The 26,053-nt window shown below is 48.1% G+C and overlaps 9 protein-coding genes across 9 annotated transcripts; 5 read left to right on the top strand and 4 right to left on the bottom strand.

Annotated features, from left to right (window-relative positions):
* Positions 1–680: 680 nt before the first annotated feature.
* On the bottom strand, positions 681–1,019 carry EDB93DRAFT_1249260 (uncharacterized protein; the record flags this gene model as incomplete). Its single annotated transcript, XM_041452829.1, has 1 exon — positions 681–1,019. One exon carries the CDS (start codon positions 1,017–1,019, stop codon positions 681–683), a length of 339 nt encoding a protein of 112 aa, XP_041308889.1.
* Positions 1,020–1,142: 123 nt separating this feature from the next.
* Positions 1,143–2,065, bottom strand: EDB93DRAFT_1249259 (uncharacterized protein; the record flags this gene model as incomplete). Its single annotated transcript, XM_041452828.1, has 4 exons — positions 1,143–1,543; positions 1,597–1,638; positions 1,691–1,866; positions 1,920–2,065. 4 exons carry the CDS (start codon positions 2,063–2,065, stop codon positions 1,143–1,145), a joined length of 765 nt encoding a protein of 254 aa, XP_041308888.1.
* Positions 2,066–2,546: 481 nt separating this feature from the next.
* EDB93DRAFT_1240001 (uncharacterized protein) lies at positions 2,547–5,451 on the bottom strand (the record flags this gene model as incomplete). Its single annotated transcript, XM_041451701.1, has 8 exons — positions 2,547–2,775; positions 2,809–3,145; positions 3,217–3,400; positions 3,524–3,590; positions 3,639–4,232; positions 4,282–4,847; positions 4,897–5,166; positions 5,395–5,451. 8 exons carry the CDS (start codon positions 5,449–5,451, stop codon positions 2,547–2,549), a joined length of 2,304 nt encoding a protein of 767 aa, XP_041308887.1.
* A 1,368-nt stretch (positions 5,452–6,819) lies between these two features.
* Positions 6,820–10,215, top strand: EDB93DRAFT_1249256 (TPR-like protein; the record flags this gene model as incomplete). The annotated part of the gene is made up of 2 exons (XM_041452827.1): positions 6,820–6,841; positions 6,896–10,215. 2 exons carry the CDS (start codon positions 6,820–6,822, stop codon positions 10,213–10,215), a joined length of 3,342 nt encoding a protein of 1,113 aa, XP_041308886.1.
* A 633-nt stretch (positions 10,216–10,848) lies between these two features.
* EDB93DRAFT_1249255 (S-adenosyl-L-methionine-dependent methyltransferase) lies at positions 10,849–12,002 on the top strand (the record flags this gene model as incomplete). The annotated part of the gene is made up of 5 exons (XM_041452826.1): positions 10,849–11,002; positions 11,073–11,261; positions 11,318–11,403; positions 11,466–11,673; positions 11,722–12,002. 5 exons carry the CDS (start codon positions 10,849–10,851, stop codon positions 12,000–12,002), a joined length of 918 nt encoding a protein of 305 aa, XP_041308885.1.
* A 1,111-nt stretch (positions 12,003–13,113) lies between these two features.
* Positions 13,114–15,073, bottom strand: EDB93DRAFT_265471 (uncharacterized protein). Its single transcript, XM_041455899.1, has 8 exons — positions 14,889–15,073; positions 14,677–14,842; positions 14,436–14,629; positions 14,162–14,385; positions 13,878–14,112; positions 13,761–13,830; positions 13,658–13,701; positions 13,114–13,607 (listed from the first exon to the last, which is right to left on the bottom strand). Exons 2-8 carry the CDS (start codon positions 14,821–14,823, stop codon positions 13,583–13,585), a joined length of 939 nt encoding a protein of 312 aa, XP_041308884.1. The 5' UTR covers positions 14,824–14,842; positions 14,889–15,073; the 3' UTR covers positions 13,114–13,582.
* A 1,209-nt stretch (positions 15,074–16,282) lies between these two features.
* EDB93DRAFT_265462 (uncharacterized protein) lies at positions 16,283–17,097 on the top strand. Its single transcript, XM_041455898.1, has 3 exons — positions 16,283–16,362; positions 16,419–16,701; positions 16,771–17,097. Exons 2-3 carry the CDS (start codon positions 16,454–16,456, stop codon positions 17,012–17,014), a joined length of 492 nt encoding a protein of 163 aa, XP_041308883.1. The 5' UTR covers positions 16,283–16,362; positions 16,419–16,453; the 3' UTR covers positions 17,015–17,097.
* A 763-nt stretch (positions 17,098–17,860) lies between these two features.
* On the top strand, positions 17,861–19,807 carry EDB93DRAFT_1224744 (uncharacterized protein). The gene is made up of 4 exons (XM_041451197.1): positions 17,861–18,383; positions 18,438–18,870; positions 18,924–19,186; positions 19,244–19,807. Exons 1-4 carry the CDS (start codon positions 18,123–18,125, stop codon positions 19,388–19,390), a joined length of 1,104 nt encoding a protein of 367 aa, XP_041308882.1. The 5' UTR covers positions 17,861–18,122; the 3' UTR covers positions 19,391–19,807.
* A 433-nt stretch (positions 19,808–20,240) lies between these two features.
* On the top strand, positions 20,241–25,521 carry EDB93DRAFT_265322 (CHAT domain-containing protein). Its single transcript, XM_041455897.1, has 8 exons — positions 20,241–20,258; positions 20,311–20,325; positions 20,385–20,460; positions 20,507–20,657; positions 20,709–20,848; positions 20,902–21,020; positions 21,073–25,196; positions 25,253–25,521. The coding sequence occupies exons 4-7, from the start codon at positions 20,566–20,568 to the stop codon at positions 25,186–25,188; spliced, it is 4,467 nt and encodes a 1,488-aa protein (XP_041308881.1). The 5' UTR covers positions 20,241–20,258; positions 20,311–20,325; positions 20,385–20,460; positions 20,507–20,565; the 3' UTR covers positions 25,189–25,196; positions 25,253–25,521.
* The last annotated feature ends 532 nt before the right edge of the window (positions 25,522–26,053 follow it).

Below are 26,053 nucleotides of genomic sequence, written 5' to 3'. Positions count from 1 at the left end.
TACCCGAAGGAAGAGTCATCTTGGGAGCCAGAAGAGAATTTGAAGAACGCTCCAATTCCTTTAGCGGAGTTTCACAAGAAAAATCCCACAGCTGCAGCCGAAAAATACCGAAGAATCAAAGGATCAGTACTATTTACGGAAGATTTCAAAAGATGGAGAGAAAAGAATATTCGACCTTCATTCGTTCGTGATGACACTCACCTTAGAGAGGGGATAATGTCACAAGTACCTTTAACGAACCATTATTCTTTCCTGAATCTTCCTAAGCGCCAATACACAGCGCCTAAGATTAACCCTAATCCTACCCCGAAAGCATCTACCAGTTCAGAGATTCCATTGGCGCCCACGACACGTGTCTTCGATGTGACTGATGAAGAAGACGAGTTCTTTGACAGTGATTAGATTAGATAAGATACAATAAGATAAGATATGGTCACGTGATACTTCTTTAATATTCTACGATGTTCTATGGTACGATTCCCTTTTCTATTTTATGATTGGCTAGTAGTTAGAACTCAGTTTCAATCTCTGTTTCAATAGTTGTATATAGTTAGCATGTCTTGGTAGATAGTTCCTTAGTTCAAACCTCTTGTATCTACAACTGTAGCAATCCAAGACGTACTTGCTCCTCTCTCTTTGTCCGATAACCTTAGATCGAGTCCTAGTCTCTGCCCAAGCATTTATTCGTTATTTGGGTTGTGACAGGCCTTACGTGTGCCCTTGCGTATCCTCGAGCGTTGCATGATTTCCTCGAAGTAGTAGTTGACCGAGTGACGACCAAACTTCTCGTGCAGTAAAGTAGCTTGCTCCATCACAACATTCCAGGCTGCAGCAAGAGCTTCTGTGTATTCCGTACGGTGTTGTTTTCGTTTAGCTTTTAATAAAGCTTTCTCTGTGGGTGTTTTCTTGTAGTGCTGAGCCGCACGGTGTCTCCATGAAGAACGTGTTTTCATAGTGGAAATTTTTCGCATGCACGATGCATAGCGAGAGAGCGCGTTATCAGACTTCACGCCAGCCATGGGTGTTGTATGAGTAAAAACAACAGTGCAACATTGAAACAGTAAGAAGACACGTGACTTTGAGAGCGGAGCATGTAAAGTGATGACGTGACCAGTGAACCAGCGGCAAAGGCAATGACAAGGTTAGACATCAGGGGGACTGTCTTCAGCAGTGATCAGTCCCCAGAGGAAGAATGCTTCAGCCCTAGCCATTCCCTTGTCAGCGAGCTTGTCAACAAAGTCTTGACCCGAAGAACTCATGTCGTGAGCATAAGCGATATGGAGCAAAGCCTTCGCAGTATATCCGTGAGCTTGAAGATACCAGTCAGCCATGGGACCAAATGACGGGAGTGGGGTGTCGTCAAAGTGCGGCTGGAGTACAACACCATTGAGCCCATTGATCTCACGAATGTGCTGATATATTGGTGTGATGTTGGTGTTGGACGTTGCGGGACCAGTGGGCATTCTCCAAGCACGCGCTGAAGGGTTTTGTATAGTGGAAACTTCCGCATAAGAGGTGTGGAGAGCGCTGGCTGATGGTTGGTCTATGTGCACCCAAAGTATTAGTGTTAGATGTATACAACAAAGAGAAACTTACTGATGGCGCCAGACATGGGGCTCTTCATTCGCGATGCTGATCCTAAACACTTGTTTAGCAAGAGAATATAAGGGATGAAGGTAATAGCACATACCATCGGTAAGAGAGAGACCAGCCAAATTCAAGGTAGGAGCACGCGGACTGGTGATATCGGTGGCATCACCAAGACGGTGGGCCTTTGTGATAAGAAACTCTAATGCACTGGGGAGACTCTCCACCTTCTTGAAACAAGGACTAGAAAATCCGTTAACGGCTTCTTGACATTCGTCCCTGCAGACGAAGGTGTCAGATAGGATGATTGATGCACCAGAACTAACACTCACCACCGCAAGTAGATGCCAGACTCGTGGCCTACAACGACGACATAGAACTTAGTGACCGTTCCGTTAAAAAGTGAAGCGGCGCCAGGCGATTTGTAAAAGATGCGGGCAGCATCAGTGGGAGATGTATCTTGCGAGATCTTTTTCATGAGAGGCTGCAAAGTAGAAAGGACGTTCGTGGCCTGGGTGTGATTGTGGCATTTGATGGCTATGGGAAATGGTGCACTTCGGAAACCACCAGTGATAAAAGGTCTTCAAAAAACCCGCTCATTAGTGTCAAGTGGGATCATGTACTTATAGATAGACTCACCACTGTCTAAAAATGCCTGGATCTTTGCCACCAATCACAGCCCAATGAGACCCCATTATTTATATCTGAATTGTTGTGTCGTCGATGTGTTGATGGATAGTTGATGGTAGCGATGCGTTGATTCAGACAGTTGATGGCAGCTGTTGATTGGCAATCGATATGAGTGTTTATCACTGTTATCGATCAAATCACGCGACTGCCACTATTCACAACCTTAGAGTTTTCAACTTTGCACACAGTTCAGATCATCAGGCCTATGCTGCAGGGTACGAGGCCAACAGTAGTTGCAATGTATGAATTACAGAATCAAAAAAATGCTATCAAGGACGCAGCACCATGTCAGAGATAAATTCTACGAGAGTCCCTATGTCCCGCTCCAATTCGTTATCCTCATCTAGTCCTTCGGTCTCGTCATTCTCGAGCAGCTGATCTGTTGTCACAGTGGAGGGAATTTCAACACTGCTAGACCCCTTTCTAACACCAAAAGACTTGTCACCACTAAAACCGTCAAGACGATGAATCTGGGAAATGCGCGACAAGAGTTGTTGGCTGATACAACATCGACGAGTGCAGTGCTCACACACGGCCACAAAGATAGGCGAGTTAGACATCTTGAGTGCATCGAGTATTCGGGCGAATGCTTCGTTCTCAACAACGATTGCAGTGTGTAAGCGATGCACTTCAACATTACAACGAATAACCTCCTCCTTTGCGCGTTGAATGCGCAGATATTGGCGGATAGTCTCTCGAATTGCAGGCTTGGTCCATGGCTTCTCGCGAATGTCTTGTCGGGTTTCGCGAAGTAGATTGAATTCGTCAAGGAAGCTGAAATGTGAAACCTTTGACCACTCAAGTGGGGGACGTGGCGGTTGCAATTCTGATGCTGCCTCATTATATTTCTTGACGGCATTCTGGATAGCTCGACATCGAGTTTGAAGAGATTTCGCAATATGAGTGCACATCTTGTACGCTACAAATCCCTTCAGCAACATTTCAATGGATGAATCATCAACTGACCGGTTTGTGAGACATTAAGCCTTTGCAATTCAAACAAATGTTGCACAACAAGACGTTGCAGATTATCGAGGGCCTTATGATACTTGCGAAGCGTCAAGTATTTTAAAGTGTCTTGATATTCGGGCGATGACATGTTCCAGCGATTCACAATACCAAGCTTGATTTCCATGGAAACGACTTCGTGTTGAATGACAGCAAAGCGTTCAGCTGCATAGCGTCACTGCGTCTCAAGTTTCCGTGTCTGCGATAGATTGGCTGAATAGAAGTTGGACTCTGAGACAGCCGCGAACTGATAGTCATGTGGGACAGCAGAAACAAAGCGATTGAAGCTTGCAGAAGCTTCGCACCTAAAAAAATACATCAGTTACAAGTGCACAAAATAATGAAATACTTACTCGAGCGCTTGCATTTGTTGAAGCAATTCAACATACACAACGGCATGTGCATCCCACTCAGGCTCCTTCCCAAGTGTCTGGAAGTAGTGGATCTCTTCAGCTCGCCAATTCACAAGGTCACTGTCTTGTATACCAAGGGAAGTCTTTGCCTCCTCCAATGCTACAGTCTCTGATGATATGATGTGCAGCGCTTGCCGATAGTTATTGAGTAGCATGGTGCCGAGGTTCGCATACTTGTCTTCATCCCACTGCTTGAAGAACAGGTCCAGGAACACATGACGGCGGTAGGCACTGGCATAACGAATAACAGGTGCTAGCGCATTTGAAGCGCTGAAGATGCGCTCGGCAACACCAAAGTCTTCAAGTCCCGTGCCTTCAATGCCGAGGGGATGATGCTGTGTTTGACACACGTAATTGTGTGCGTAACCATGGAACGAGTCAACGCACAAGCGTGACTGCATTTCCATGAAGGTAGTACCCAACGACGAAGCACGAACTGTAGATGAGAATCCACAACCAATATCATAAGCACCAAGTGTGCGCTCTCCGATGACTTCAAGGACTTTGGCGACGATCGCCAATGGATACTTCGCTCTGCAGTGTGTGAGTCAGTAACATAACAACAATGAAAAAAATGACATACAACTCGCCACTCTTAATCATATCCGCATACCATAAGATGAATCCATGTCTACAGGCTGCGACGAAGATCCCTGTCTCATCAAAGATTGCCCACATCCTTTTCTTATCTTCGTCTGCCGCCGCCTTCCAGTTTTTACTGCAATCTTCAGCAATTATGTGTGTGTGGGGGACGTCTTCTTTGGCATCAGAGACGATATCATCAGGGTGACCATTGTCCCGATGTGCAGAGCGAGATTGCAGCACTTCGTTAGCGAAGCGATCAACAAAGGTGTGTGGAAGCTTGTAGTCACTCTCAGTATACACCCGGGTGTCACCACATTGTCGGTCACCAATGCCCATCATACGCTTGGCAGAATTCCCACCATCCATCACATACATACGTGTAAACTTGAGCGGCGATTCACCATTCAGTTCATAGGAGCATGGGGCACATGCATTGAGTACCCGCCAATTTGGTGTATCATGCCCAAGGGCCGTGTCCACTTGTCTCCCGACTTCGCGAAGAATGGTGAGGTATATATCAAACGAGTCTGCTAAGGCAGTGCGATATGAGCGGCGGTAAGCAATCTAAGGGTTGTAAGCTTGGATCTAACACACACATTGATGAAATACTTACCGAGTAAGAGTCGCATATTACCTTTGCGAAAGCTTCGATGCTGAGAGATGGCTTGCGCAAGCGAAGGAGACGGTAATGTTCGAGAGTTCGCAGGGATATCGCAATTGAGGGGTTGTGGGGCACATTGCCCAGAAATCCAGCAGATACAAGGGACTGAACTGGGGATAGGGAGTCTTCTGACCGGTGAAATGTTGCGTGCGTAGATAGTGTGAATATGTCCACCGTGTTGATGGAGAAGGAGTAGTTGCTGGAGTTTGGCGTTTGAATTATCTGCTGTGGTTCGAGAGAAATGCCGACTTGTGATGATTTCCAGGTAAGGTACGTGCTCACGAGCACAGGAATCAAAGGGCGCCAGTTAGCATGAATGGATTCTACCCGTTGACGCCATGTACGAGCGTCTTTACGTTGACGGTATGCCCATCTGAGAACAATCAGAAAATATCAAGTAGTAGAGAAAAAAATGTACGGGTTATCGATGTAGTCACGGATAGCATATACGATGCTTTCCTCGTTGGTCATATGGTCTGGGAGTGCCAGGAGTGCCTCTACATCCATCCCAATATCATCGCTGTTGACCCACTCGGTGTCTTCACTTTGTGTTCCTGGTTCATCGTGCAAGTCAGCGAGTGCATTGATAGTGTCATCAGCGAGTCCTAGGACCAATGAGATGTATCAAAGTACACAGAATGATAAAGTGCTCACCGGTGATGTCTAGTTGATAGCGTGCTTGTGAAGCAGCCCCTTCCTTGCTGACAAGTGCATGAGAGACAGTGCGGCGTTGAGATACATGGGTCTTATTGCCTGCATTGACAATCCGAACAGTGCGAGAGAGGCCTCAGTGAGACCTTGAGGGTGGCATAAAGGTGAGAGGAGGGAGGGAGAGAGAAGAAAGGAAAGTACTGCGTATTTAAGTATTGAGACACGCATGATAGTCGTGCTTGTTGTTGAAGGCAGTGAGCAGTGAATGGTTACCGTATTTGGTATGTTTGCGCTCGTTGGCATTCGGTAACATTTGCTGGTGGATGTTGCCGGTGTGGGACCTGGGTGTGATTTCCCGAAGTGTAAATATTCAGCATTATTACACTATTTACTGGCAGTGTAGAGGATTTGCGTAATCTATTCTAATTAGAATGGCGAGTCCCTGGGAGTATGGCATTCTTATTAAGGCCATATTATGTGATGTTGAGGTGTGTTAATTGTTAATAGTGGCGCATTCCAGCTCTCGTCCTAGTGATTATGTAATACTGCAGTGCACAATATATGCACTAGTACTAGTCGAACGTATAAAAATCTCACACCTTGTTCTGGGGAGAGCGTTTACCACCTGGCCTCCAAGATATCGATAGCCCAAAATTTTCCAAATTCATGGTCGATGACTTCGAGACTGCTCACACTAATCTTTTTTTGAACGTTGCTGTGCTATTTTTGTCACAAAAGTTGAACTTCGATACGTATACGACATTCAGGCAGTGCTTCCGACAATTCGCGGTAGCCTGCTATACGAATTCTTGTGAAAGTGTAGATTCTGTGGAATGCCCAGTCGCTCTTCTTCGGCCTCCCAACCTTCTCGTTTTGGCTATTTTAATCAATGATATCGCACCATATCTGATGTCCGCTGTAAACGAGGCGATGGGTGGCTCAATATTCTTGCTTCTGTCCTGTTGACTCATCGGCGCTACACCCATGTACATGCTGTGCACGTAGTTTCCTCCTTTTAATCCTTCAGGACTTTACAGGTACTGCAGTGTTTCGTGACCCCCAGCACAAACCTTATTCTCAAGTGATACTTTGATTCCATCTCTTATTCATATATCAACATTCGTCCCTGGCCATTTCAACGACTACTCTTCACCCTCGGTAGAGGGCCCGAACTACCCAGAACGCCCCGAGGACACAGGACAGAAAAACTTCGTAATCAGTGAAATGCTACGACTTGTCGTCAATAGTATGTGTAACACCTATCTTCATTTAGCACGTAGTACTGATGCATTTCCCAAAGCAATTCTGGCGACACTCTATTCTGTCATCACTCTCCTGTTACCGAGCTTCCAGCACGGAGGCACAAGCAAAGACTTGGATGAGGCTATCGTATTTGACAGGGAAGTGTTGGCCTTGCACCCCATCGGTCACCCAGATCGGTCCTCATCATTAAATGATCTCGCGAATGATCTCGCCGCCCGCTTTGAGCACCGAGGCAACGAAGAAGACTTGGATGAGGCTATCGCACTTCATACGGAAGTGCTGGCTTTGCACCCCGTCGGTCACCCAGATCGGTCCATATTATTAAATAACCTCGCGAATGATCTCTCCTCCCGCTTTGAGCACCGAGGCAACGAAGAAGACTTGGATCAGGCTATCGCACTTCATACGGAAGCGCTGGCCTTGTGCCCCGTCGGTCACGCAGGTCGGTCCATGCCATTAAATAACCTCGCGAATGATCTCTCCTTCCGCTTTGGGCACCGAGGCAACGAAGAAGACTTGGATGAGGCCATCGCACTTCATACGGAAGTGCTGGCTTTGTGCCCCGTCGGTCACACAGATCGGTCTAATTCATTAAATAACCTCGCGAATGATCTCTCCTCCCGCTTTGAGCACCGAGGCAACGAAGAAGACTTGGATGAGGCCATCGCACTTCATACGGAAGCGCTGGCTTTGTGCCCCGTCGGTCACATAGATCGGTCCATGTCATTAAATAACCTCGCGAATGAACTCTCCTCCCGCTTTGAGCACCGAGGCAACAAAGAAGACTTGGATCAGGCTATCGCACTTCATACGGAAGCGCTGGCCTTACGCCCCGTCGATCACCCAGATCGGTCCTCATCATTAGATACACTTGCAAATCGTCTCTCCTCCCGCTTTAAGCACCGAGGCAACGAAGAAGACTTGGATGAAGCTATCGCACTTCATACGGAAGCGCTGGCCTTGTGCCCCGCCGGTCACCCAGATCGGTCCATGTCATTAAATAACCTCGCGAATGATCTCTCCTCCCGCTTTGAGCACCGAGGCAACGAAGAAGACTTGGATGAGGCCATCGCACTTCATACGGAAGCGCTGGCTTTGCACCCCGTCGGTCACCCAGATCGGTCCATATCACTAGATAACCTCGCATTTCATCTCTCTTCCCGCTTTAAGCACCGAGGCAAAGAAGAAGACTTGGATCAGGCTATCGCACTCCATACGGAAGCGCTGGCCTTGCGCCCCGTCGGTCACACAGAACGGTACATGTCATTAGTTAACCTCGCGAATTGTCTCTCCTTCCGCTTTAAGCACCGAGGCAAAGAAGAAGACTTGGATGAGGCCATCGCACTTCATACGGAAGCGCTGACTTTGCACCCCGTCGGTCACACAGATCAGTCCTCATCATTAAATGACCTCGCGAATGATCTCTCCTTCCGCTTTAAGCACCGAGGCAACGAAGAAGACTTGGATCAGGCCATCGCACTTCATACGGAAGCGCTGGCTTTGCACCCCGTCGGTCACACAGAACGGTCCATGTCATTAAATAACCTCGCGATTGGTCTCTCTTCCCGCTTTGAGCATCGAGGTAACAGAGAAGACCTCGACGAGGCACGCGGGAAACTCTTTTGTGCATTGAATCTGCTTAGCCAACATGATCCTTTTCGACTATCAGTCCATAATTCGCTAGCCAGTGTCTATCTATCATACCATCGTTCAGGGCTTGACGACATTGGTGCGGGCGAAGATACGGACAGCCTCGATGTTGCTATGTATCACCTCAAGTCAGCAGCAAATGTTGTCTCTGGAGGCCCGCTATCCCGCTTACAAAACAGCTTCCTCTGGGTTCGCTATGCTGAACAACACAGACATGATACTCAATTGGAGGCATATGAGACTTCGATGAAACTCATGGACGCTTACATGTCCATGACAGCTTCAGTATCCTCTCGTCATAGGGCCATGAAGGACTTCCCACTGGCACTTGCCGTGGATGCTGCATCGTGTGCTCTTCGTAGCGGTGACGTGTGTCGTGCTGTTGAGTTGTTGGAGCAAGGCAGGACTGTCATCTGGACTCAGATGACACGACTCCGCATGCCTCTTGACGGTCTCCAGACACGCGGTGATCATGCAGCGGCCCTCTTGAAGAGATTCAGAGAGCTTAGCTCCCTCCTCGATAAACCTCCTGCGAGTCATCCAGACTCAACGTCAAGAGTCAATGTAGACGCAGAAGAAACCCGGTACAGACGTCTAGTGAAGGAGTGGAACAGTGCTGTAGAAGAGATCCGGAACATCGAGGGCTTCTCTCGCTTCCTCCTCCCCCCCTTATTCTCCGATCTTCAAGAAGCAGCTCGTGAAGGGCCCATCATCGTGCTCATTGGAAGCAAATCGTCTTGCTATGCCATTATCATCCCACACAAGCGAACTCCGATCAGCATCCAACTCTCTACCAGCATCGAGAAGCTCCAAATATTTGTGGACAAGCTCCATCGCACAGATAGTCCAGCGCTCAAAAAAGCCTTGACGGAGTTGTGGGATGACGTCGTCTGCCCGGTGGTCGAGAATCTGGACGGAATTGCACCACGAGGATCTCGAATATGGTGGTGCCCGACATCTGTCTTCAATTTCTTGCCGTTGCACGCCGCTGGCGAGTACAGGCAACAAGGACGGTTCCTTTCACACCTCTACATATCTTCATACACGCCATCGCTCACCGCGCTGATCAAGGCTCGCAGAAGTCATGACAGGTCCCCATCGGTACCCTTCGTTGCGATTGGTCAGGATCACCCAGCCGGTGCCTCATCCACCTTGGATGCTGTGGAGCCTGAACTGGAATTTGTGCGAAACCTTTTGCCCCCTCCCCCAACTGTTTCGTTCTCTAAGATCACCAGTGTTGATGCCACGAAATCGAGAGCACTGTGTGCATTGCGAGACAATAGTTGGCTTCATCTTGCGTGTCATGGGACACAGAACATTGCCGAACCCTTCAAATCGGCCTTCCTTATGCGCGACGAGCCGCTTTCGCTCCTAGACATCACACAAACAGATCTGTCTCGGCATCAATTTGCGTTTCTTTCTGCCTGCGACACCGCAGTGGGTGACCGCAATACTCCTGATGAAGTGATACACCTAGCGGCTGGCCTGCAGTTCGCCGGGGTCAAAAGTGTCATTGGAACATTATGGAAGGTCGATGATAGTACGGTGGAGCGCTTAGTCAAGGCATTCTACGAAAACTTTTGCGGGGATGGCACGATGAACTCCAAACGAGCATCCCGGGCGCTGCACCGAGCGGTGTATTCGCTAGGTTCTGACCAAGACATACCTTTGGAGCAGCGCATATTGTTCGTCCATATTGGCATATGATCGATACTGTGCGTCTTCCCACCTTGCTGATCAAAGTACTCCTGACGGCTTTGCATGTAACATCCAGTCATGGCCACGCAAAACCTGCTGCCAAGGACTTCGATATTCCAGACTTTGAAACTATATACCTACAGGATATGTACACTTGATTTTGACCTGAATTTCTATTTTCTAGTTTGTTGCCTCGAAGCTAAAGGTGATCGCTCTTAAGGTGAACTGATGGTTTGTGGGTACTTTTATCATAAGAATGAAGTTGCACAACATTGATCTGGCATAACACCTCATGTTGCAAGACGCAGTTTGGGATGATTAAGGTTTGGAGGCGTGAGGTTGTACTACATTCGGTCAAACGTCGCCAGTCACGTGATGTTACTTTCTTGTCGCGGTAATCAAACATTGCATGATCGGACATGCGACAAATGCCTAAGCCCCGACTGCCCGACGAGGTCTTAGCTCCTTGATAGTCGTCCCTTCCAAGTTCTATCTCAAAGTGGTCCCTGTGCATAAGTACTTCCGATAGCACCGACGACCATATTTACCTTGACCATCATCTCAATACCAATTAGACGCTCTTTGGGGTATTTATGTTCTCTGTTCCTCAAGAATAGTTATCGTTGACTTGTTACCTCTGCGATGGCAACTTTCGCTAAATCCTCCTTTGACAGTGCCATCTATGCGACTTTCAGACCGACTTACCCTAGGTCCCTGTTTGACTTCATATTCCGGTACCACGAGCTCAATAAGGGTGCAAGATGGGATAGAGCAGTCGACCTCGGTTGTGGGACGGGTCAGTTCAAGCTGTGCTCAATTTGGAGGGCTTGGACTCTTGACTTACTGTTGATGATTCTGGATTTCAGGTCAAGCAACAGTCGAGCTTACACCCTTCAAGAGTGTCATTGGCGTCGACCCAAGTTCTAAGATGATCGAAATCGCTCAAAGTACCCTCAAAAACACGCCAGCGAATACTGGTCAATATGAGTACGCACAGGCGAGCGCAGAGAATCTGACATTCTTGGAGGATAGCAGTGTGGATCTAGTCATTTCTGGTGCGTGTGTTAGACGTAGAAACTACCCTTTATTCATGATGCCTGCGTGGTTTCAGCCCAGGCGTGCCATTGGTTCGATTGGAATAAAATGTGGCCTGAGCTCGCAAGGGTGCTGAAGAGGAATGGAAGTGTTGCATTCTGGGTATGTATTCCCATCTCCGAGCCGTTACTTGTTCAGTAACTGTAAACATTTGCTTTACTTAGGGTTACTCCCAGCTCCGTTTTGCCCGCTATCCGTCACTCACGCCAAGGATCAACGCTTACGTCGAAGGCACGGACCCGCTGAACAGCATTGGCCCATACTGGGAGCAACCTGGTCGTTCGATTTTAGATAACCACTTGATTGAGGTGCCAGATGGCAATGAAGTTGTACCTGGCGCGCTCAGTAATTTCGAGAGAGTCTTCTTCACAGGTCTGTCTTAGACTTATTGTTACTCGACACTGCACTGATGCATAGCAGGCGACTACTATCCATCTCTCCCCTCCCCACGCTCTGTGATCATGCGCAAGAAGATGACATGGGACGGCTTGCTATCATATTTTAATACCTGGAGTGCATTGCACACGTTCCATCAGCACAACCCCACGGATGGGGAGAACCCGCATGGAGATGTTGCAGTGCGGTTCTGGAAAGACCTTAAGGATCGTGTCGAACAGGAGGATGGGAGAGTGGTGGAAGGACATGATGAAGTAGACATTGAATGGCCGTTGGCGGTGGTCATGGCCAAGAGAGCGCAATAGTGCTGGAGGGTGGTTAGTATTCTTTTCTTGGTGTCTTGCATATCATCAGACTAGAGACTACTTATGTGGCATCACAGGTAACGAAATTGCAATCAAAAAACTTGAACATGCTGATACAGACATGTTAATGACTGACTTTTAACCGTCCTGGATATGAATTGACCGAATACAAACTTCATTGCTCCACTGGAACACATCACTCACATTTAACGACGAAGAATTGCGGCCGCTGTACATGATTTCAACAACTCACAATCAAACATGGAGCTTTGTGTTAAGTGTGTCATTGCGTGAGTCGCATATTTTGTTCGACGTCATCTAGAATATTAATACTAACTTATTGTGCACATGAACTATCTAGGAAGCTCAATTACGAAAACTATCATTTTGACACTGCTAAGTAGTGTCAACATGTCAGAGATTGATTCGATTTGACAGTGCCCTGGTAATAATGCTCTAACTGTAGGCATTCTGATAAATTTTCCTTGATTGTAGTTGTCCATTGATAACAACTAGTACGATTGTGATTTATGAAGTTCAACCAGCATGGACAACGCTGATGACTTGCCATCACTGTTCGCCTGGTGACAGTACGTGAGTGCCTTGATAGTTTTAGTCCTTGACCCGCGCTCATGATTTCCATGCCTCGCTGCCGCTGCTCGCATGTTGACAGGGTGTAAGTGCCGTATGGTTTATAGTCCTCGATCCATACTCACCATCCTCATGCATTGCTGCTACTTTCCTGTTGATTAGAACGTGAGTGCCTTGATGGTATTTCGGATATCATTATATCGCGTTATCTTTGGTACTACGTAGACTTAGACTTGCGATTCGCTGTTCATCATCGTTTTCAATCATGAGAATTTGGCAATTGGCTCGGTATGCTTCGATGCTGAAGCGGACAGGCACGGCGACTGACACCATTGTCGATGCTCATGGGAGTAAGTCATGTACATGAAAGTCTGGAAGGTAGCGGTAGATCTAGAACAGACAAGTCATCTAGGAGGCGAACACAGCGCTGTATGATCGTCTCGTAGTTGAGCATAACCTAATCATCATCTTGGCTAAGGGAAAGATATCAGACAGAAAGCCGGGACGCACCATGAAGTGTACTATGTCTGCACGGTTGTTATCGGGTTCATTCTTTAGGTGACCATTGATCAAATGCCGCCGTGAGTATGATGTCAGTGAGCAAACTTTGTGGATCTAGCCCAATCAGCACGCCGCCAATGCGAGAACGGTAATAGCCAACAGTGGACTGACTAGCTGGAATCATTGAACGCTACCATACAGGCATGTCTCAGAGTCACCAGTACTTACCAAGGGGAAAATGAAATGCAGCTAGCAAGCACAAAAATCAAATTTCGAGGGAGGGAATTTCAATTCTACAACTTTAGCCTGCTGCTCCTGATATATGGATCACTTCAGCTATATTGACACAATTACCCAACTTTCGAAATTTGGTTAGACGGAACTCTGTCCACGTAAGAATGTTGATACCTTTCCAGCAATGTGGCTTGTATATGTACAAAGTGGCACGATTCGTCCGTCGGGGTAATGATAACAGCATTCGCGAATGATCAGTAGTCGTCATCATCATAATTACTATGATAAATATTATAAACATGCAAAGTTTGTGCAGGGGTCATGCTTACTCAGGATAGCCATCATTGAAAACGCCGAAGTCACCATGCATCTCCTGAAGAGAAACAGATCAATTAAAGTTCTTCTTTTCTTTTTTAAAAAATGCGAACGTACTGCATCATAAAATGGGTCTTCTTCGCCATCATCGTCGATGAGTTCCCAAGGTGGGTCGACAGCCACCCATCTACAAAAAGGGTTATTAGACAAAGTCACAAGGCGATTTCAACTCACTTCTCGATCGAATCGTCAATTTTCTCATTTCCGCGTTCACTGAGAGGCACCCAGAACTTTGAGCGAGGCTCCTTTAGCTTATAGATGGGCATGTATTTTGCGCCCGATTTGCTTCCCTCACGGTAAACACCATGGTTGGTTCCTGAAGACCAGGTGAAACTCGTTGCTCCTCCAGCATCGACAGCCGGTACGATAGGCCCGTTGACATGAAGTGTCACGGGAAATTTTTCGACTTCTGTGCAAAGTGTGAACAGCGCAGAAGGACTTACACCTGCCGGACTTACCAGTGGTAGACATGTACATAACATATGCTGCGCAACACGTCACTTGGGTGACTACATACTTCTCTTTGAGGACATCAGGTTTGGACTTGATCAGCTTGACGATGCGCTCATCGTTGGGAATGCTGATGTGTTTTGCCTTGTACATGACCATCATAGCTGCTCGCCTCCTACCATCGGACTCAAACTCAACTTTGAGAGCAACATTCCCTGCACCAGGCACAGTGCTGTAACGCAGTCAGATATATACCTAAAAACTGGATATTGTAGCACCCACGCTTCTTTGGTTGTGTCGACGTTCTCGACGGTGGCACCCCACGATTTAGCGATGTATGTGTCGTCCCCTTCCGTTTCTATGGGGCGTAGTGCTGGGTCCGTCATGTCGATATCGACATCGTTCTGCAATGTGTAAAGGTTCCCTTCCCGTTCGAATTCTCCAGTCTCCTTGTTGACCATTCCATAGTCGCCTACCTGTGCCTGTCAGGTCAATAGAAAACAAGTGGAGCCTTTGTGCATACATTGATCGCCGTTAGTGGATCCCAGTTGACGAACTGGTATGTAGGGGTGTAAAGGAGGTCCATAAACTTCCGTGACTCGGACCTCATCGCAAGGATGTTGCAGTCAGATGAGCAGGTTCTTGAGACCATGGGCAGTGTAGACTTCATTATATATCTTTGACCGGCGCTAAGACGTATTAGATAATGAACGATCTTCAAAGAGGCATAATTACCCATAAGTGCGGGCTCCACAGGATGATAATTGAGGTTACTACTACGAGAAAGAAGGCACAGAAAGACAATGCGGAAGAAGGGCAGTGCCAGCAGCGCTAAGCTCATGAGCTGTATCCTCACAGCTTCCAAGTACATCCTGTGTTTTCTTTTCGAAATTCTCTGAATGTTGCAGGCTTTAATTTGAGTAAGTTTCCGCACAGCTGGTGGCATCCAGGCTCGGACTTATTTCGATAGGCGACTGGCCAATATGCCGCGACATATTTCAAAGTCCGACACATACTCGATCAGGCAAGTTTACTGCAAAGTCCAAGCAAAGTCTGCAATTACGAGCTTCATCGTACACTAGACATGTGGTCTACCTCTGCTGTACAAATTTGTCACGCCCAGCTGTGTAAATGAGCGCTGTGGTTTCCTCGATAATTCTTCAGGATCTTGTCAGTATAGATTGTGACCTCCAGCACACATTTCATTCTCAAGTGATCCATCCCTCAGTCTATGTCAAGATTCGTCCCTGGCAATTTCAATGACTACCCTCCACCCTCTGGAGAGCCCAACCCATCCAGAACCCATCCAGGACACAGGTCAGAACAACCTCGCGATCAGTGAAACGCAACAAGTTCAAGTCGTCAATGGTATGTCATCTATTTTCATTTCGCACGTAAGCTACACCAACCACACCAACTCAAGTATCCGGGAGAGACAATCTTTATGGTCAGTAGATTGCCACGAGTCGTCATTAACAGTATGTGCTACCTACTTGCTACTACCTTTACTCAGCACGTGGTACCCATGATTTTTCATGACAAGTTCCATGTCGAACCTACTCAACGATACCCTCCCAGCCTCGTTTAGCAACACGGGACACACCCAGGACCCGGTAGAGACGCACGTCGATGGAACGCAGCAAGTCGTCATTACTGGTATGAAATATCGATCTCCATTTAGCACACATTGATGATTTTCAAGTCACTCCCTGATCTTATTCTTGGTTTCCCACGGATCCCCGCTGGATGTCATGCGGTGGTCAAGGCTGACGGTGCTGAATACCAGACAAGCAAAAAACCTGTAAACGTAGACATGGCTATTGTAGAATGGCATGAGCGCATTCTCCTGTAAGTGATCCTTAACCACGTCCGTCCTGCAGGTCCTGAGAAAGAATCCAGACCAAGCAAGTCATCCCACAAAGTTCGGGTTAGTGTGTATGCCTCAATTAAATTGAGTCCCATGCTCTGTCATGGAGAACTCCTCAGCATACTCGAGATCTCCGTCGGAGAATTACTGGATTGCAGCGAAAGATCCTATCGTCAGTATTGTCTATTTTAGATAACACTTGAGGAATGCTAACGATTAACAGCCATAATATTTTAGCCAAAGCAGGAGGAAATTGTATCCGCTTGTACTTTACTGTCCGTGACAGTGGAGCAGCGAATTTCTGGTCAAACCGAAGCCGCAGTTCTTTGTTCCCTTACTACTGTGAGTAATCAATGCAGTCTGAAATTCAATGCTGAGAGCTGTAACGTGTAGCTTAGATCCCGCAATATGGATGCGTTAGCGTTGAAGACGGATGGTGGATATCATCTTCTCGCATAAATACCGCAGGACGCAGAACAGTAGGGATCTGGACCAATCCATAAAGCACTTTGAACGCGTCTCGGATCTCTATCCTATGGACCATTCCTACCGCCCTGCATACATTTTGGTAGAAGCATTGATGCACATAATCTTGAGCAGAAGCGGCCCGCTGCATCCATGCTTCCGTTATTGCCGAATGAGCGGTGTTTGCAGAGAGATGAATCGCGTGCCTTGCATAAAGTGATATCTCTTTATTATGATCTACTGTGATACTCAAAGATTTGAATCCGGCTATCGCAATTTATACAGGAGTGCTGGCTTTGCGCCTCGTGGATCACCCAGATTGGTCATGACATTCAATAACCTCGCGGCTCAACTTTGCTCCCGCTTTCACCACCGAGGCAACGACGAAGACTTTGGATCAGGCTATCGTACTTCACAAGGAGGTGCTGGCCTTGTGCCCAGTCGGTTACGCCAATCAGTCCAGAGACTAAATCACCTAGCGCATCGACTATCCACCTGCGTTGAGCACCAACATAACATGAGACCTTGACGAGTCACTGGAGAAGCTACACCGAGCATTGACGCAACACGATCCCCTTCAATCACTTATCCATATGCGGTCAGTTCAGTTCTATCTCTGACAAGGTCACATGTAGCGTCCAGTCATGGTGACGCGCAAGCTGTTACCAGCGTCTTTGATATTGCAGACTTGGAGACTATATACCTACATGATATGCACACCCAAATCTGACTTCAATTTTCATTTTTAACTTTGTAGCCTCGCCAGTGCCAGAGGAGACTGCTCCTGTGCACTCGAGCTGATGATCTGTGAGTAAGAATGAAGTTCCAACAACACTGATCTGGCGTAACATCTCATGTGGCAAGACGCAAAATGTTTGCGATGAATGTGATAGTCGAGTGTCTGGATTGAGTAAGGGCGTTGGATGCACGCCCACTAACCATGACATCTAGTGCTTATGAAGAGCTTGAGACGGGGAACAAGAGCTTCATGCTGGTTTAACCATGTTCGCAGGATCTTACGGGTCCTGGTCGAGGATTTTGAATGGCTTATGAGGTAGGAACGGGAGATACGTATGAAACCACTGGACCTGGTCATTAGCCAAATACGAAGTATCTCACCTGGTCCCCGCGTTATGTATTAAAACAATACAGTCGAGTGAACATGCACGATGTCCTGCTGAATTTGAGCTTGTATCGTTTCAATGTTCGAACATTCGATCCTGACGGTTATTCGAGAGCATGTCTCATCAAGATCGCCCTGAGGGCTAACTGCGACTTATATTCCGGCTTATCAATATCCCGAAGAATGACAGACCTTCAAGTGAGCTTATGTAATTTCTGGTCGATGGTGAAATATTTGTAATCGATGATGATCCTACTAACTGCCATCGTTGCTCTGCTAGTTGAGCAATCTCGCAGCACCTGCTGGTGCTGCATCGAGGATTTCCTGATCAATCATCAATGGCGTGATGCCTGCGTGTACCCAAACTGATCAACCTATCTATTTCGAACTTGTTCAGCCTGTCGAGGTCAGTAGCTATAAAATGCACGAAATGGATTGTATTGTCGCGTCCAGGTCCTGGGTTAACAGTCAATACTACTCTAAGCGTTTCATACCTATTTTGCCATAGATCACCATGTCGACCTCCACGCTCTTCTCCCCCATCCGTATAGGCAACATTAACTTGCAGCATCGGGTTGTCCTTGCCCCACTTACCCGTTTACGTGCACACGCAGATCATGTCCCGACTCCACAAGCACCGGCGTATTACGCTCAGAGAGGATCTACCCCCGGCACTCTTCTCATTGCAGAGGGTACAATCATATCTCAGGGTGCTAGTGGTTATGATAACGTCCCTGGAATATACACCGATGCCCATGTGGAGGCATGGAAAAAGGTGTGTCGTATTTTGCTTAATAATGGATGGGTCAACTCATGCCCCGGATTTCAGGTGACAGAAGCAGTCCACGAGAACGGCTCTTTCATTTTCCTACAGCTTTGGGCGGCCGGCCGCGCCGCAGACACAGCTGTTCTCGTCAAGGAGAACAACAGTCCCCTTGTCGGTCCCTCACCCATCCCCCTCTCAGGACAAACAGACGTGCCACGTGCACTCACAACGGATGAAATTGAGGAGTACGTTGCCACGTACGCCAATGCCGCAAAAAATGCCATTCGAGCTGGCTTCGATGGGGTTGAAATCCATGGTGCAAATGGGTTCTTGATCGACCAGTTCATACAAGACGTTAGCAACCAACGTACAGATGAATATGGGGGAAGTATCGAGAATCGCGCAAGGTTTGCGCTCGAAGTAACAGATGCGGTTGTGGAGGCCGTTGGTGCTGAGAGGACAGGGTTTCGAATCAGCCCATGGGGCGTATTTAACAGTACGTGCATAATTGGGTGCAACCTATCTTTATTTAGCTGATTTGCGGTTCAGGTATGGGAATGGAAGACCCCAAACCCCAGTTCTCCTACGTGGTCGAGCAACTCCGCAGACACAAACTTGCGTATATCCATGTTGTGGAGCCAATGCCTGCCGAAGTTACCGCTGAAAATAATAGTGATTACCTCCGTGACATCTGGCAAGGGGTTGAAGGCAGCACTTTCATCAGCACAAACGGGTTTACGCGGAATAGCGCAATGGAGACGGTAGACAAGAAAGGCGGCCTGATTGGATTTGGGAGGTTATTTATGCCAAACGTGAGTGATTTGTTTCTCAGATTGTGTAGTGACTAATAACATGTCCCCCTTTACTAGCCCGATCTTCCGTTCCGCCTGCTAAAGAATATCGGACTTGAGCGGGGTGACCAGGCAACATGGTACATGAAAGGTAATCTTACACCGACTGGTTATTCGGATTGGCCCTTTGCGCCGGAGAATGTTCAGCAGCGCAGCAAATTCTGACATGGTCAGCGATATACCTTAGAACAGATATTATCTTGCTGTATACACGTGCCCGATATCATGATCAAGCTTTCATGACTTGATCGGGAATCGTATCTTGTGCCAAGAGGCACCGAGAGGATCATGGGAACAAGTTTGTGAGTGGACTTCCCCGACAGTCGCGCAACTCGAGGCACCTGAAGGCGCCGTACCCGGATCACTGCGATAAGCAATGGAGCGGTGTGGACAGCATTTTTGTTATCGCAGCGGAGAATTCATGATATGATGTTATTAGAGTGTATCATAGGATTTGGAGGGAGTGTTTATTCACCTACCACGATCTGCAATTATTGATATCGAGCATGGTATATCAGACTGAATTTTTTTTATGTAAACGCTGCTGTGCTATCTTTGTCACTGAAATTTATCCGACGCCCGCAATAATATAAATGCAAGGCTATGAATCATGCAATGCATGATGGGCGACTAGATATGTGACTTCTGCGAGTCGCTTCTGACGGTCATGTTGACTCATCAGCGCTACACATTCAAGCTGTGCATGCTATGTGTAGTATGCTGTGGTTCCCTTCTTTATAATCCTTCAGGACTTTGCAGTGTTTCGTGAGTTCCAGCCCACGTCTTACTCTCAAGTATTAGTCCATCCCTCAGCCCTCATTATGGCCCGTCGACGACGTGTCACCTCCGAGTCTTCAAGCTCGTCGGAGTCGGACTCTGATTCAGACTTTTCTTCAGCGTCATCGCGTAAAACTTCCTCGAAACCTCCAGCAGAGAATTCTGCTTCCAGTACCGAGCCCTTCGAAGGGACAAAGCGTAAGCCATCAAACAACGATAATAACAACAAGGCGAACAGTTCAAAGCGTCCTCGGTCGTAAGTTGTTGTGTTGTACAGCACACATATGGTGTTAATCTCGCATTTTTAGGCAAAAAAAGGACGAGTAAGCATATGAGCCATTGATCATCTAAATGCGTAACAATATGCGTATTGTTTAGTCAGGAGACAAGCCACCCAGGACACACCCAGGACCCGGGAGAGGTACACCTCAGTGGAGTGCAACAAGTCCTCATTACTAGTATGTAATATCAGTCTCTGTTTAGCACATATTGACGATTTCCAAGCCATTCGCGCAACTGATCTCGCCCTTGGTCTCCGATGGATTCCTGCTGGGTTCCTTGCAATGGTCAAGGCTGACGGTGCTGAATACCAGACAAGCAGCAAGCCTGTAAACGTAGACCAGGCTGTCGTCGAATGGCACGAGCGCATTCTTCTGTAAGTTGTCCTTAAACCCGTCTGTCCTGCAGGTATTGAGAAAGACTCGAGGCCATGCGAGTCATCCTCTAAAGTTCGGGTCAGCGTGTATGCCTCATTTGAATCGAGTCCCATGCTCTGTCACGGAGAACTCCTCCGCACATTCGAGATCTCTGTCGGAGAATTACTGGATCGCAGCGAAAAATCTCGTTGTCAGTATTGCCCATTGCAAGTTACGCCTGACGGATGCTAACGAGTTTTACAGCCATAATCTTTCAGCCAAAGCAAGGGGAAGTCGTATCCGCTTGCACATCACTGTTCATAACAGTGGAGCAGCGATTTTCTGATGAAAATGATGCCGGAGTTCTTTGCCCCTTTACTACTGTGAGTGATTGATGGAGGCTCGTATTCTGATGCTGAGAGCAGTTACGTGTAGCGTACATCCTGCGATATGGATGCGTTAGCACTAAGGACGGATGCCGGACATGGTCTTCTCGCACGGTACCGCAGGATGCAGAACAGTGGTGATCTCGAACAATCCATAATCCACTTTGAACGCGCATTAGATCTCTGTCCCATGGACCATCCCTACCGCCTCGCAGCACTGTCTAATCTAGCCACCGCAAAGTTTATTAGTTGCCAAGCTAACAAAGGATACCTCGACCTCGGTATCCCCATCTCCCTCTTTCAAGACGCGCTTGATTTGCGTGCTACTGGTCATCCAGACCGACCCATCACCCAACTCCATTTTGCCATTGCTTTGTTGTCTCGTTTTGCACAAGGGGGATTTCAAACAGATGCCGACATGGCTGAAGAGTTACTCAGCGAGGTCCTCAATGTCTGTCACCCAAACAGCCACGCTCACAGAGCAGCTTTGATCGCAATCGAAGCATCTGCTCAGCATTCTCCTCGAAGCATGGATACAAATGATCTTGAGCACGAGCGGTCCGCCGTATCCACGTTTCCGTTATCGCCGAGCCAACTTCTTGATGGAGCAAAGTGGTGTGTGGAGAGAGACGAACCCCGTGCCTTAGATGAAGTGATATCCCTTCATTATGATGCACTGGGATATTACAACGCCGGGCATCCTTACCGAGGGCAATTGCTAGGTAATCTGGCTAAACTACTGCACATCCGCTTCCAGCGTCGAGGCAACGACGAAGACTTGGATCAGGGTATCGCACTTCTGCAGGAAGTGCTGCCCTTGTTCCCGGTCGGTGACGAAGAGCGGTCTGTGGCATTAGGGAACCTTGCGGGTCAACTCTCTACCCGCTTTGACCGCCGAGGCAACGACGAAGACTTAGATCGGGCTATCGGACTTTACAACGAAGCACTGGCCATGCGCCCGGTCGATCCCACAGAGTGGTGTGCGTCATTAAATAACCTTGCGGTTCAACTCTCCACCCGCTTTTACCACCGAGGCAACGATGAAGACTTGGATCAGGCTATCGGACTTTACAAGGAAGCGCTGGCCATGCGCCCGGTCGGTCACACAGATCGGTCTTCGCTATTAAACAACCTTGCCAATCAACTCTCCACCCGCTTTGACCACCGAGGCAACGATGAAGACTTGGATCAGGCTATCGCACTTCACAGTGAAGTGTTGGCCTTGCGCCCGGTCGGTCACACGGATCGGCCCAAGTCATTACAGAACCTTGCCACTCAACTCTCCAAACGCTTTGACCACCGAGGCAACGATGAAGACTTGGATCAGGCTATCAGGCTTCAGAAGGCAGTTCTGACCTTGCACCCGGTCGGTCACACAAATCGGTCCAGATCATTAACTAGCCTCGCGAATCATCTCTCCACCCGCTTTCACCACCGAGGCAACGATAAAGACTTGGATCAGAGTATCATGTTTGACAGTGAGGCGCTGGCCTTGCGCCCTATCGGCCACACAGATCGTTACGTGTCATTACACAACCTCGCGACTCAACTTTCCACCCGCTTCGATCGTCGAGGCAATGACGAAGACTTGGATCAGGCTATCGCACTTCAAAGGGAGGCACTGGCCTTATGCCCGGTCGCTCACACAGATCGGCCTGCGGCATCAAATAGCCTTGCGAATAGACTCTCCACCCGCTTTAACCACCGAGGCAATGACGAAGATTTGGATCAGGCTATTGGACTTCTCAGGGAGGCGCTGTCCTTGCGCCCAGTCGGTCATACAGATCGGCCCAAGTCATTCATTAGCCTTGCGAATACACTTTCCACCCGCTTTCACTACCGAGGCGACGACGAAGATTTGGATCAGGCCATTAGACTTCTCAGGGAAGCGCTAGCCTTGCTCCCAGTCAGTCATACAGATCGGTCTGAGGCATTACATTCCTTTGCGAGTATACTCTCCACCCGCTTTGACCACCGAGGCAACAGTGAAGACTTGGATGAGGCTATCGCACTTCAGACGGAAGCGCTGGCCTTGCACCCAGTCGGTCACGTAGTTCGGTCCAAGTCATTAAATAACCTAGCGGCTCACCTCTCTACCCGCTTTGACCACCGAGGCAACGACGAAGACTTAGACCAGGCTATCTCACTGTATCGGGAAGCGCTGGCCTTGCATCCGGTCGGTCACACAGATCGGTCCGCGTCGTTAAGTAACCTTGCCATTCAACTCTCCATCCGCTTTAAGCACCGAGGCAGTGACGAAGATTTGGAACAGGCTATCGCACTCCACAGGGAGGCGCTGGCCTTGCGCCCGGTCGGTCATACAGATCGGCCCTCGTCGTTGCATAACCTTGCGGCTCACCTCTCCATCCGCTTTGAGCACCAACACAACAGAGAAGACCTCGAGGAGTCACGAGACAGCCTAGTCTGTGCATTGTCTCTGTTGACGCAACATGATCCTCGTCAATTACTAGTCCATAACATGCTAGCTAATGTCTATCTGTTGTTCCATCAATCAGGACTTGATGGCACCAGCGCAGGTGAAGATATGGACAGTCTCGATGCTTCTATGCATCATCGCAAGGCAGCAGCAAATGTTGCCTCTGGACGCTTGCTATCCCGCCTGCAAAAAAGTCTCATCTGGGTTAGGGATGCCCGTCAACATTCACATGACACTGAACTGGAGGCATATGCAACTTCCATGCAACTTCTGGACGCTTACACATCTACAACAGCTTCAGTATCGTCTCGTCACAATATCATGAAGGAATTTCCAAGCACACTTGCAGCTGATGCTGCATCGTGTGCTCTTCTTATCGGTGATGTATGTCGGGCTGTTGAGTTGTTGGAACAAGGCAGGACCATCATCTGGACCCAGACGACACGACTCCGCACCCCACTTGACAGCCTCCAGAACCACAGTGATCATGCAGCGGCCCTCACCAAGAGATTCAGAGACCTTAGCTCTCGCCTCGATAAACCTCCTGCGAACTATCCTGAAGCAACCCCAAAAGTCAATGTAGACGCAGAAGAGACCCGGCACAGACGTCTAGTGGCCGACTGGAATAAAGCTGTAGACGAGATCCGGACGATCGAGGGCTTCTCTCGCTTCCTCCTTCCTCCCCTATTCTCCGATCTTCAAGATGCAGCTCGTGATGGGCCTATCATCGTGCTCATCGCAAGCCAGTCGTCTTGCCATTCCATTATTATTCCACACAAGCAACCTCCGACTAGCATCCAACTCTCTACCAGCGTTGAGAAGCTCCAGATATTGGTGGACAAACTCCATCGCACAGATAGTCCGGCGCTCAAAAAAGCCTTGATGGAGTTGTGGGATGACGTCGTCCACCCAGTGGTCGAGAATTTGGATGGAATTGCACCACGAGGTTCTCGAATATGGTGGTGCCTGACATCTGTCTTCAATTTCTTGCCGTTGCACGCCGCTGGCGAGTACAGGAAAAATGGGCAGTTTCTTTCACAGCTCTACATCTCTTCATACACGCCATCGCTCACCGCGCTGATCAAGGCTCGCAGAAGTCATGAAAGGTCCCCGTCAGCACCCTTCGTTGCCATTGGTCAGAATCGCCCGGCCGGTGCCTCATTCACTTTGGATGCCGTGGAGCCTGAGCTGGAATTGGTGCGGAAACTTTTGCCCCCTTCCCCAACTGTCTCCTTCTCCAAGATCACCAGCGTTGATGCCACGAAATCGAGAGCACTGTGCGCATTGCGAGACAATAGTTGGCTTCATCTTGCGTGTCATGGGACGCAGAACATTGCGGAACCCTTCAAATCGGCCTTTCTTATGCGCGACGAGCCGCTTTCGCTCCTAGACATCACACAAACAGATCTGTCTCAGCATCAATTCGCATTTCTTTCTGCCTGTGAAACCGCAGTGGGCGACCATTATACTCCTGATGAAGTGATACACCTAGCGGCTGGCCTGCAATTTGCCGGGGTTAAGAGCGTCATTGGGACATTGTGGAAGGTCAACGATAGTACTGTGCACCGCTTAGTCGAGGCGTTCTACAAAAACCTTTGTGGGAATGGCACAATGAACTCTAAACGAGCTGCCCGGGCGCTACATTCAGCGGTCCTGTCGTTGGCTCGTGACAAGGATAATCCATTACCCTTGGATCAGCGCATATTGTTCGTGCATATTGGCATATGATCAATTCCGTGCGTCCTCCCACCTTTTCCATCAAAGCATTCTAATCTGACACCTTCTCATGTAGCATCCAGTTATGGTCACACGCGACCTGATGCCAAGGACTTTGATTTTCCAGACTTTGAGATATACCTACGCGATATGTACACCCGATTTCGACTTCAATTTGTATTTTCCAGTTTGTTGCCTCGACATCAGAGGTGATCGTTTCTAAGGTGCGACTGGTGATTGTGGGTAAGATTGAAGTCGCACAACACTGATCTGGCACAACACCTCGTGGGGCATGACACAATTTGCGATGAAGGTGGTAGTTGAATTCTGAGTGTCTGAACTGCGTGAAGGCCTTAAATGCACACTCACTCATTTTGCAGCACCGAAATCCAGTAGTTACGAGGAGTTCGGCCCTGACAAGATAGACAGACCATAGACAAATGAAGATACGTAGTCGTTCGTTCGGAATAGATCACTGCTATGATATACAAGCGCTAAAGTAAGCTGGAGCCAACCATCGTGTACGCACATTTTCTTGTTGATCATACTTGGTTTACCGTACTCCTTTTCTTCTAATTAACGTCGCGCTGTTGTTTTCTCCAAGGTATTGTCTAGTATCAGTTATGTGTTAGTACTCACGAAGGGTCCTTTCTCAGAGCGGCATTCACGGTTGTGTACCTCGATTAGAGAACAGACTGCCTTCATTGATATCAAGTGTCTGATTCTCTTTTGTTTCCTATTCACCTTTAAAAAATGGCGATCGTATCCCCACGTAGGAGACATGACATGATGACATGAAACCAGTGATTAGCCAAATTCAAATTTCGAAGCATCTCACCTGGTCCCCGCATCAGTACGTGTTATAGCAATACAGTCG

The sequence above is a fragment of the Suillus bovinus genome, assembly GCF_016758785.1.
Source record: "Suillus bovinus strain UH-Sbo-P2 chromosome Unknown EDB93scaffold_19, whole genome shotgun sequence".
Taxonomy (NCBI): Eukaryota; Fungi; Basidiomycota; class Agaricomycetes; order Boletales; family Suillaceae; genus Suillus; species Suillus bovinus.
Note: the sequence above shows the minus strand (reverse complement) of the source record. Positions and strands in the feature narration are given on the sequence as shown.

Bases quoted from the DNA above. Each gene is read 5' to 3' on its own strand.
- EDB93DRAFT_265471 (XM_041455899.1), bottom strand. From the start codon at position 14,823: ATGAAGTCTACACTGCCCATGGTCTCAAGAACCTGCTCATCTGACTGC. The intron at 14,630-14,676 runs GTATGCACAAAG...TGACAGGCACAG, and splicing joins ATCCACTAACGGCGATCAAT to GTAGGCGACTATGGAATGGT. The intron at 14,113-14,161 runs GTAAGTCCGGCA...CACTTTGCACAG, and splicing joins TATGTACATGTCTACCACTG to AAGTCGAAAAATTTCCCGTG.
- EDB93DRAFT_265462 (XM_041455898.1), top strand. From the start codon at position 16,454: ATGGTGGATATCATCTTCTCGCATAAATACCGCAGGACGCAGAACAGT. The intron at 16,702-16,770 runs GTGATATCTCTT...CAATTTATACAG, and splicing joins AATCGCGTGCCTTGCATAAA to GAGTGCTGGCTTTGCGCCTC.
- EDB93DRAFT_1224744 (XM_041451197.1), top strand. From the start codon at position 18,123: ATGTCGACCTCCACGCTCTTCTCCCCCATCCGTATAGGCAACATTAAC. The intron at 18,871-18,923 runs GTACGTGCATAA...TTTGCGGTTCAG, and splicing joins CCCATGGGGCGTATTTAACA to GTATGGGAATGGAAGACCCC. The intron at 19,187-19,243 runs GTGAGTGATTTG...CCCCTTTACTAG, and splicing joins GGAGGTTATTTATGCCAAAC to CCCGATCTTCCGTTCCGCCT.
- EDB93DRAFT_265322 (XM_041455897.1), top strand. From the start codon at position 20,566: ATGGTCAAGGCTGACGGTGCTGAATACCAGACAAGCAGCAAGCCTGTA. The intron at 20,658-20,708 runs GTAAGTTGTCCT...GAAAGACTCGAG, and splicing joins TGGCACGAGCGCATTCTTCT to GCCATGCGAGTCATCCTCTA. The intron at 21,021-21,072 runs GTGAGTGATTGA...AGTTACGTGTAG, and splicing joins TTCTTTGCCCCTTTACTACT to CGTACATCCTGCGATATGGA.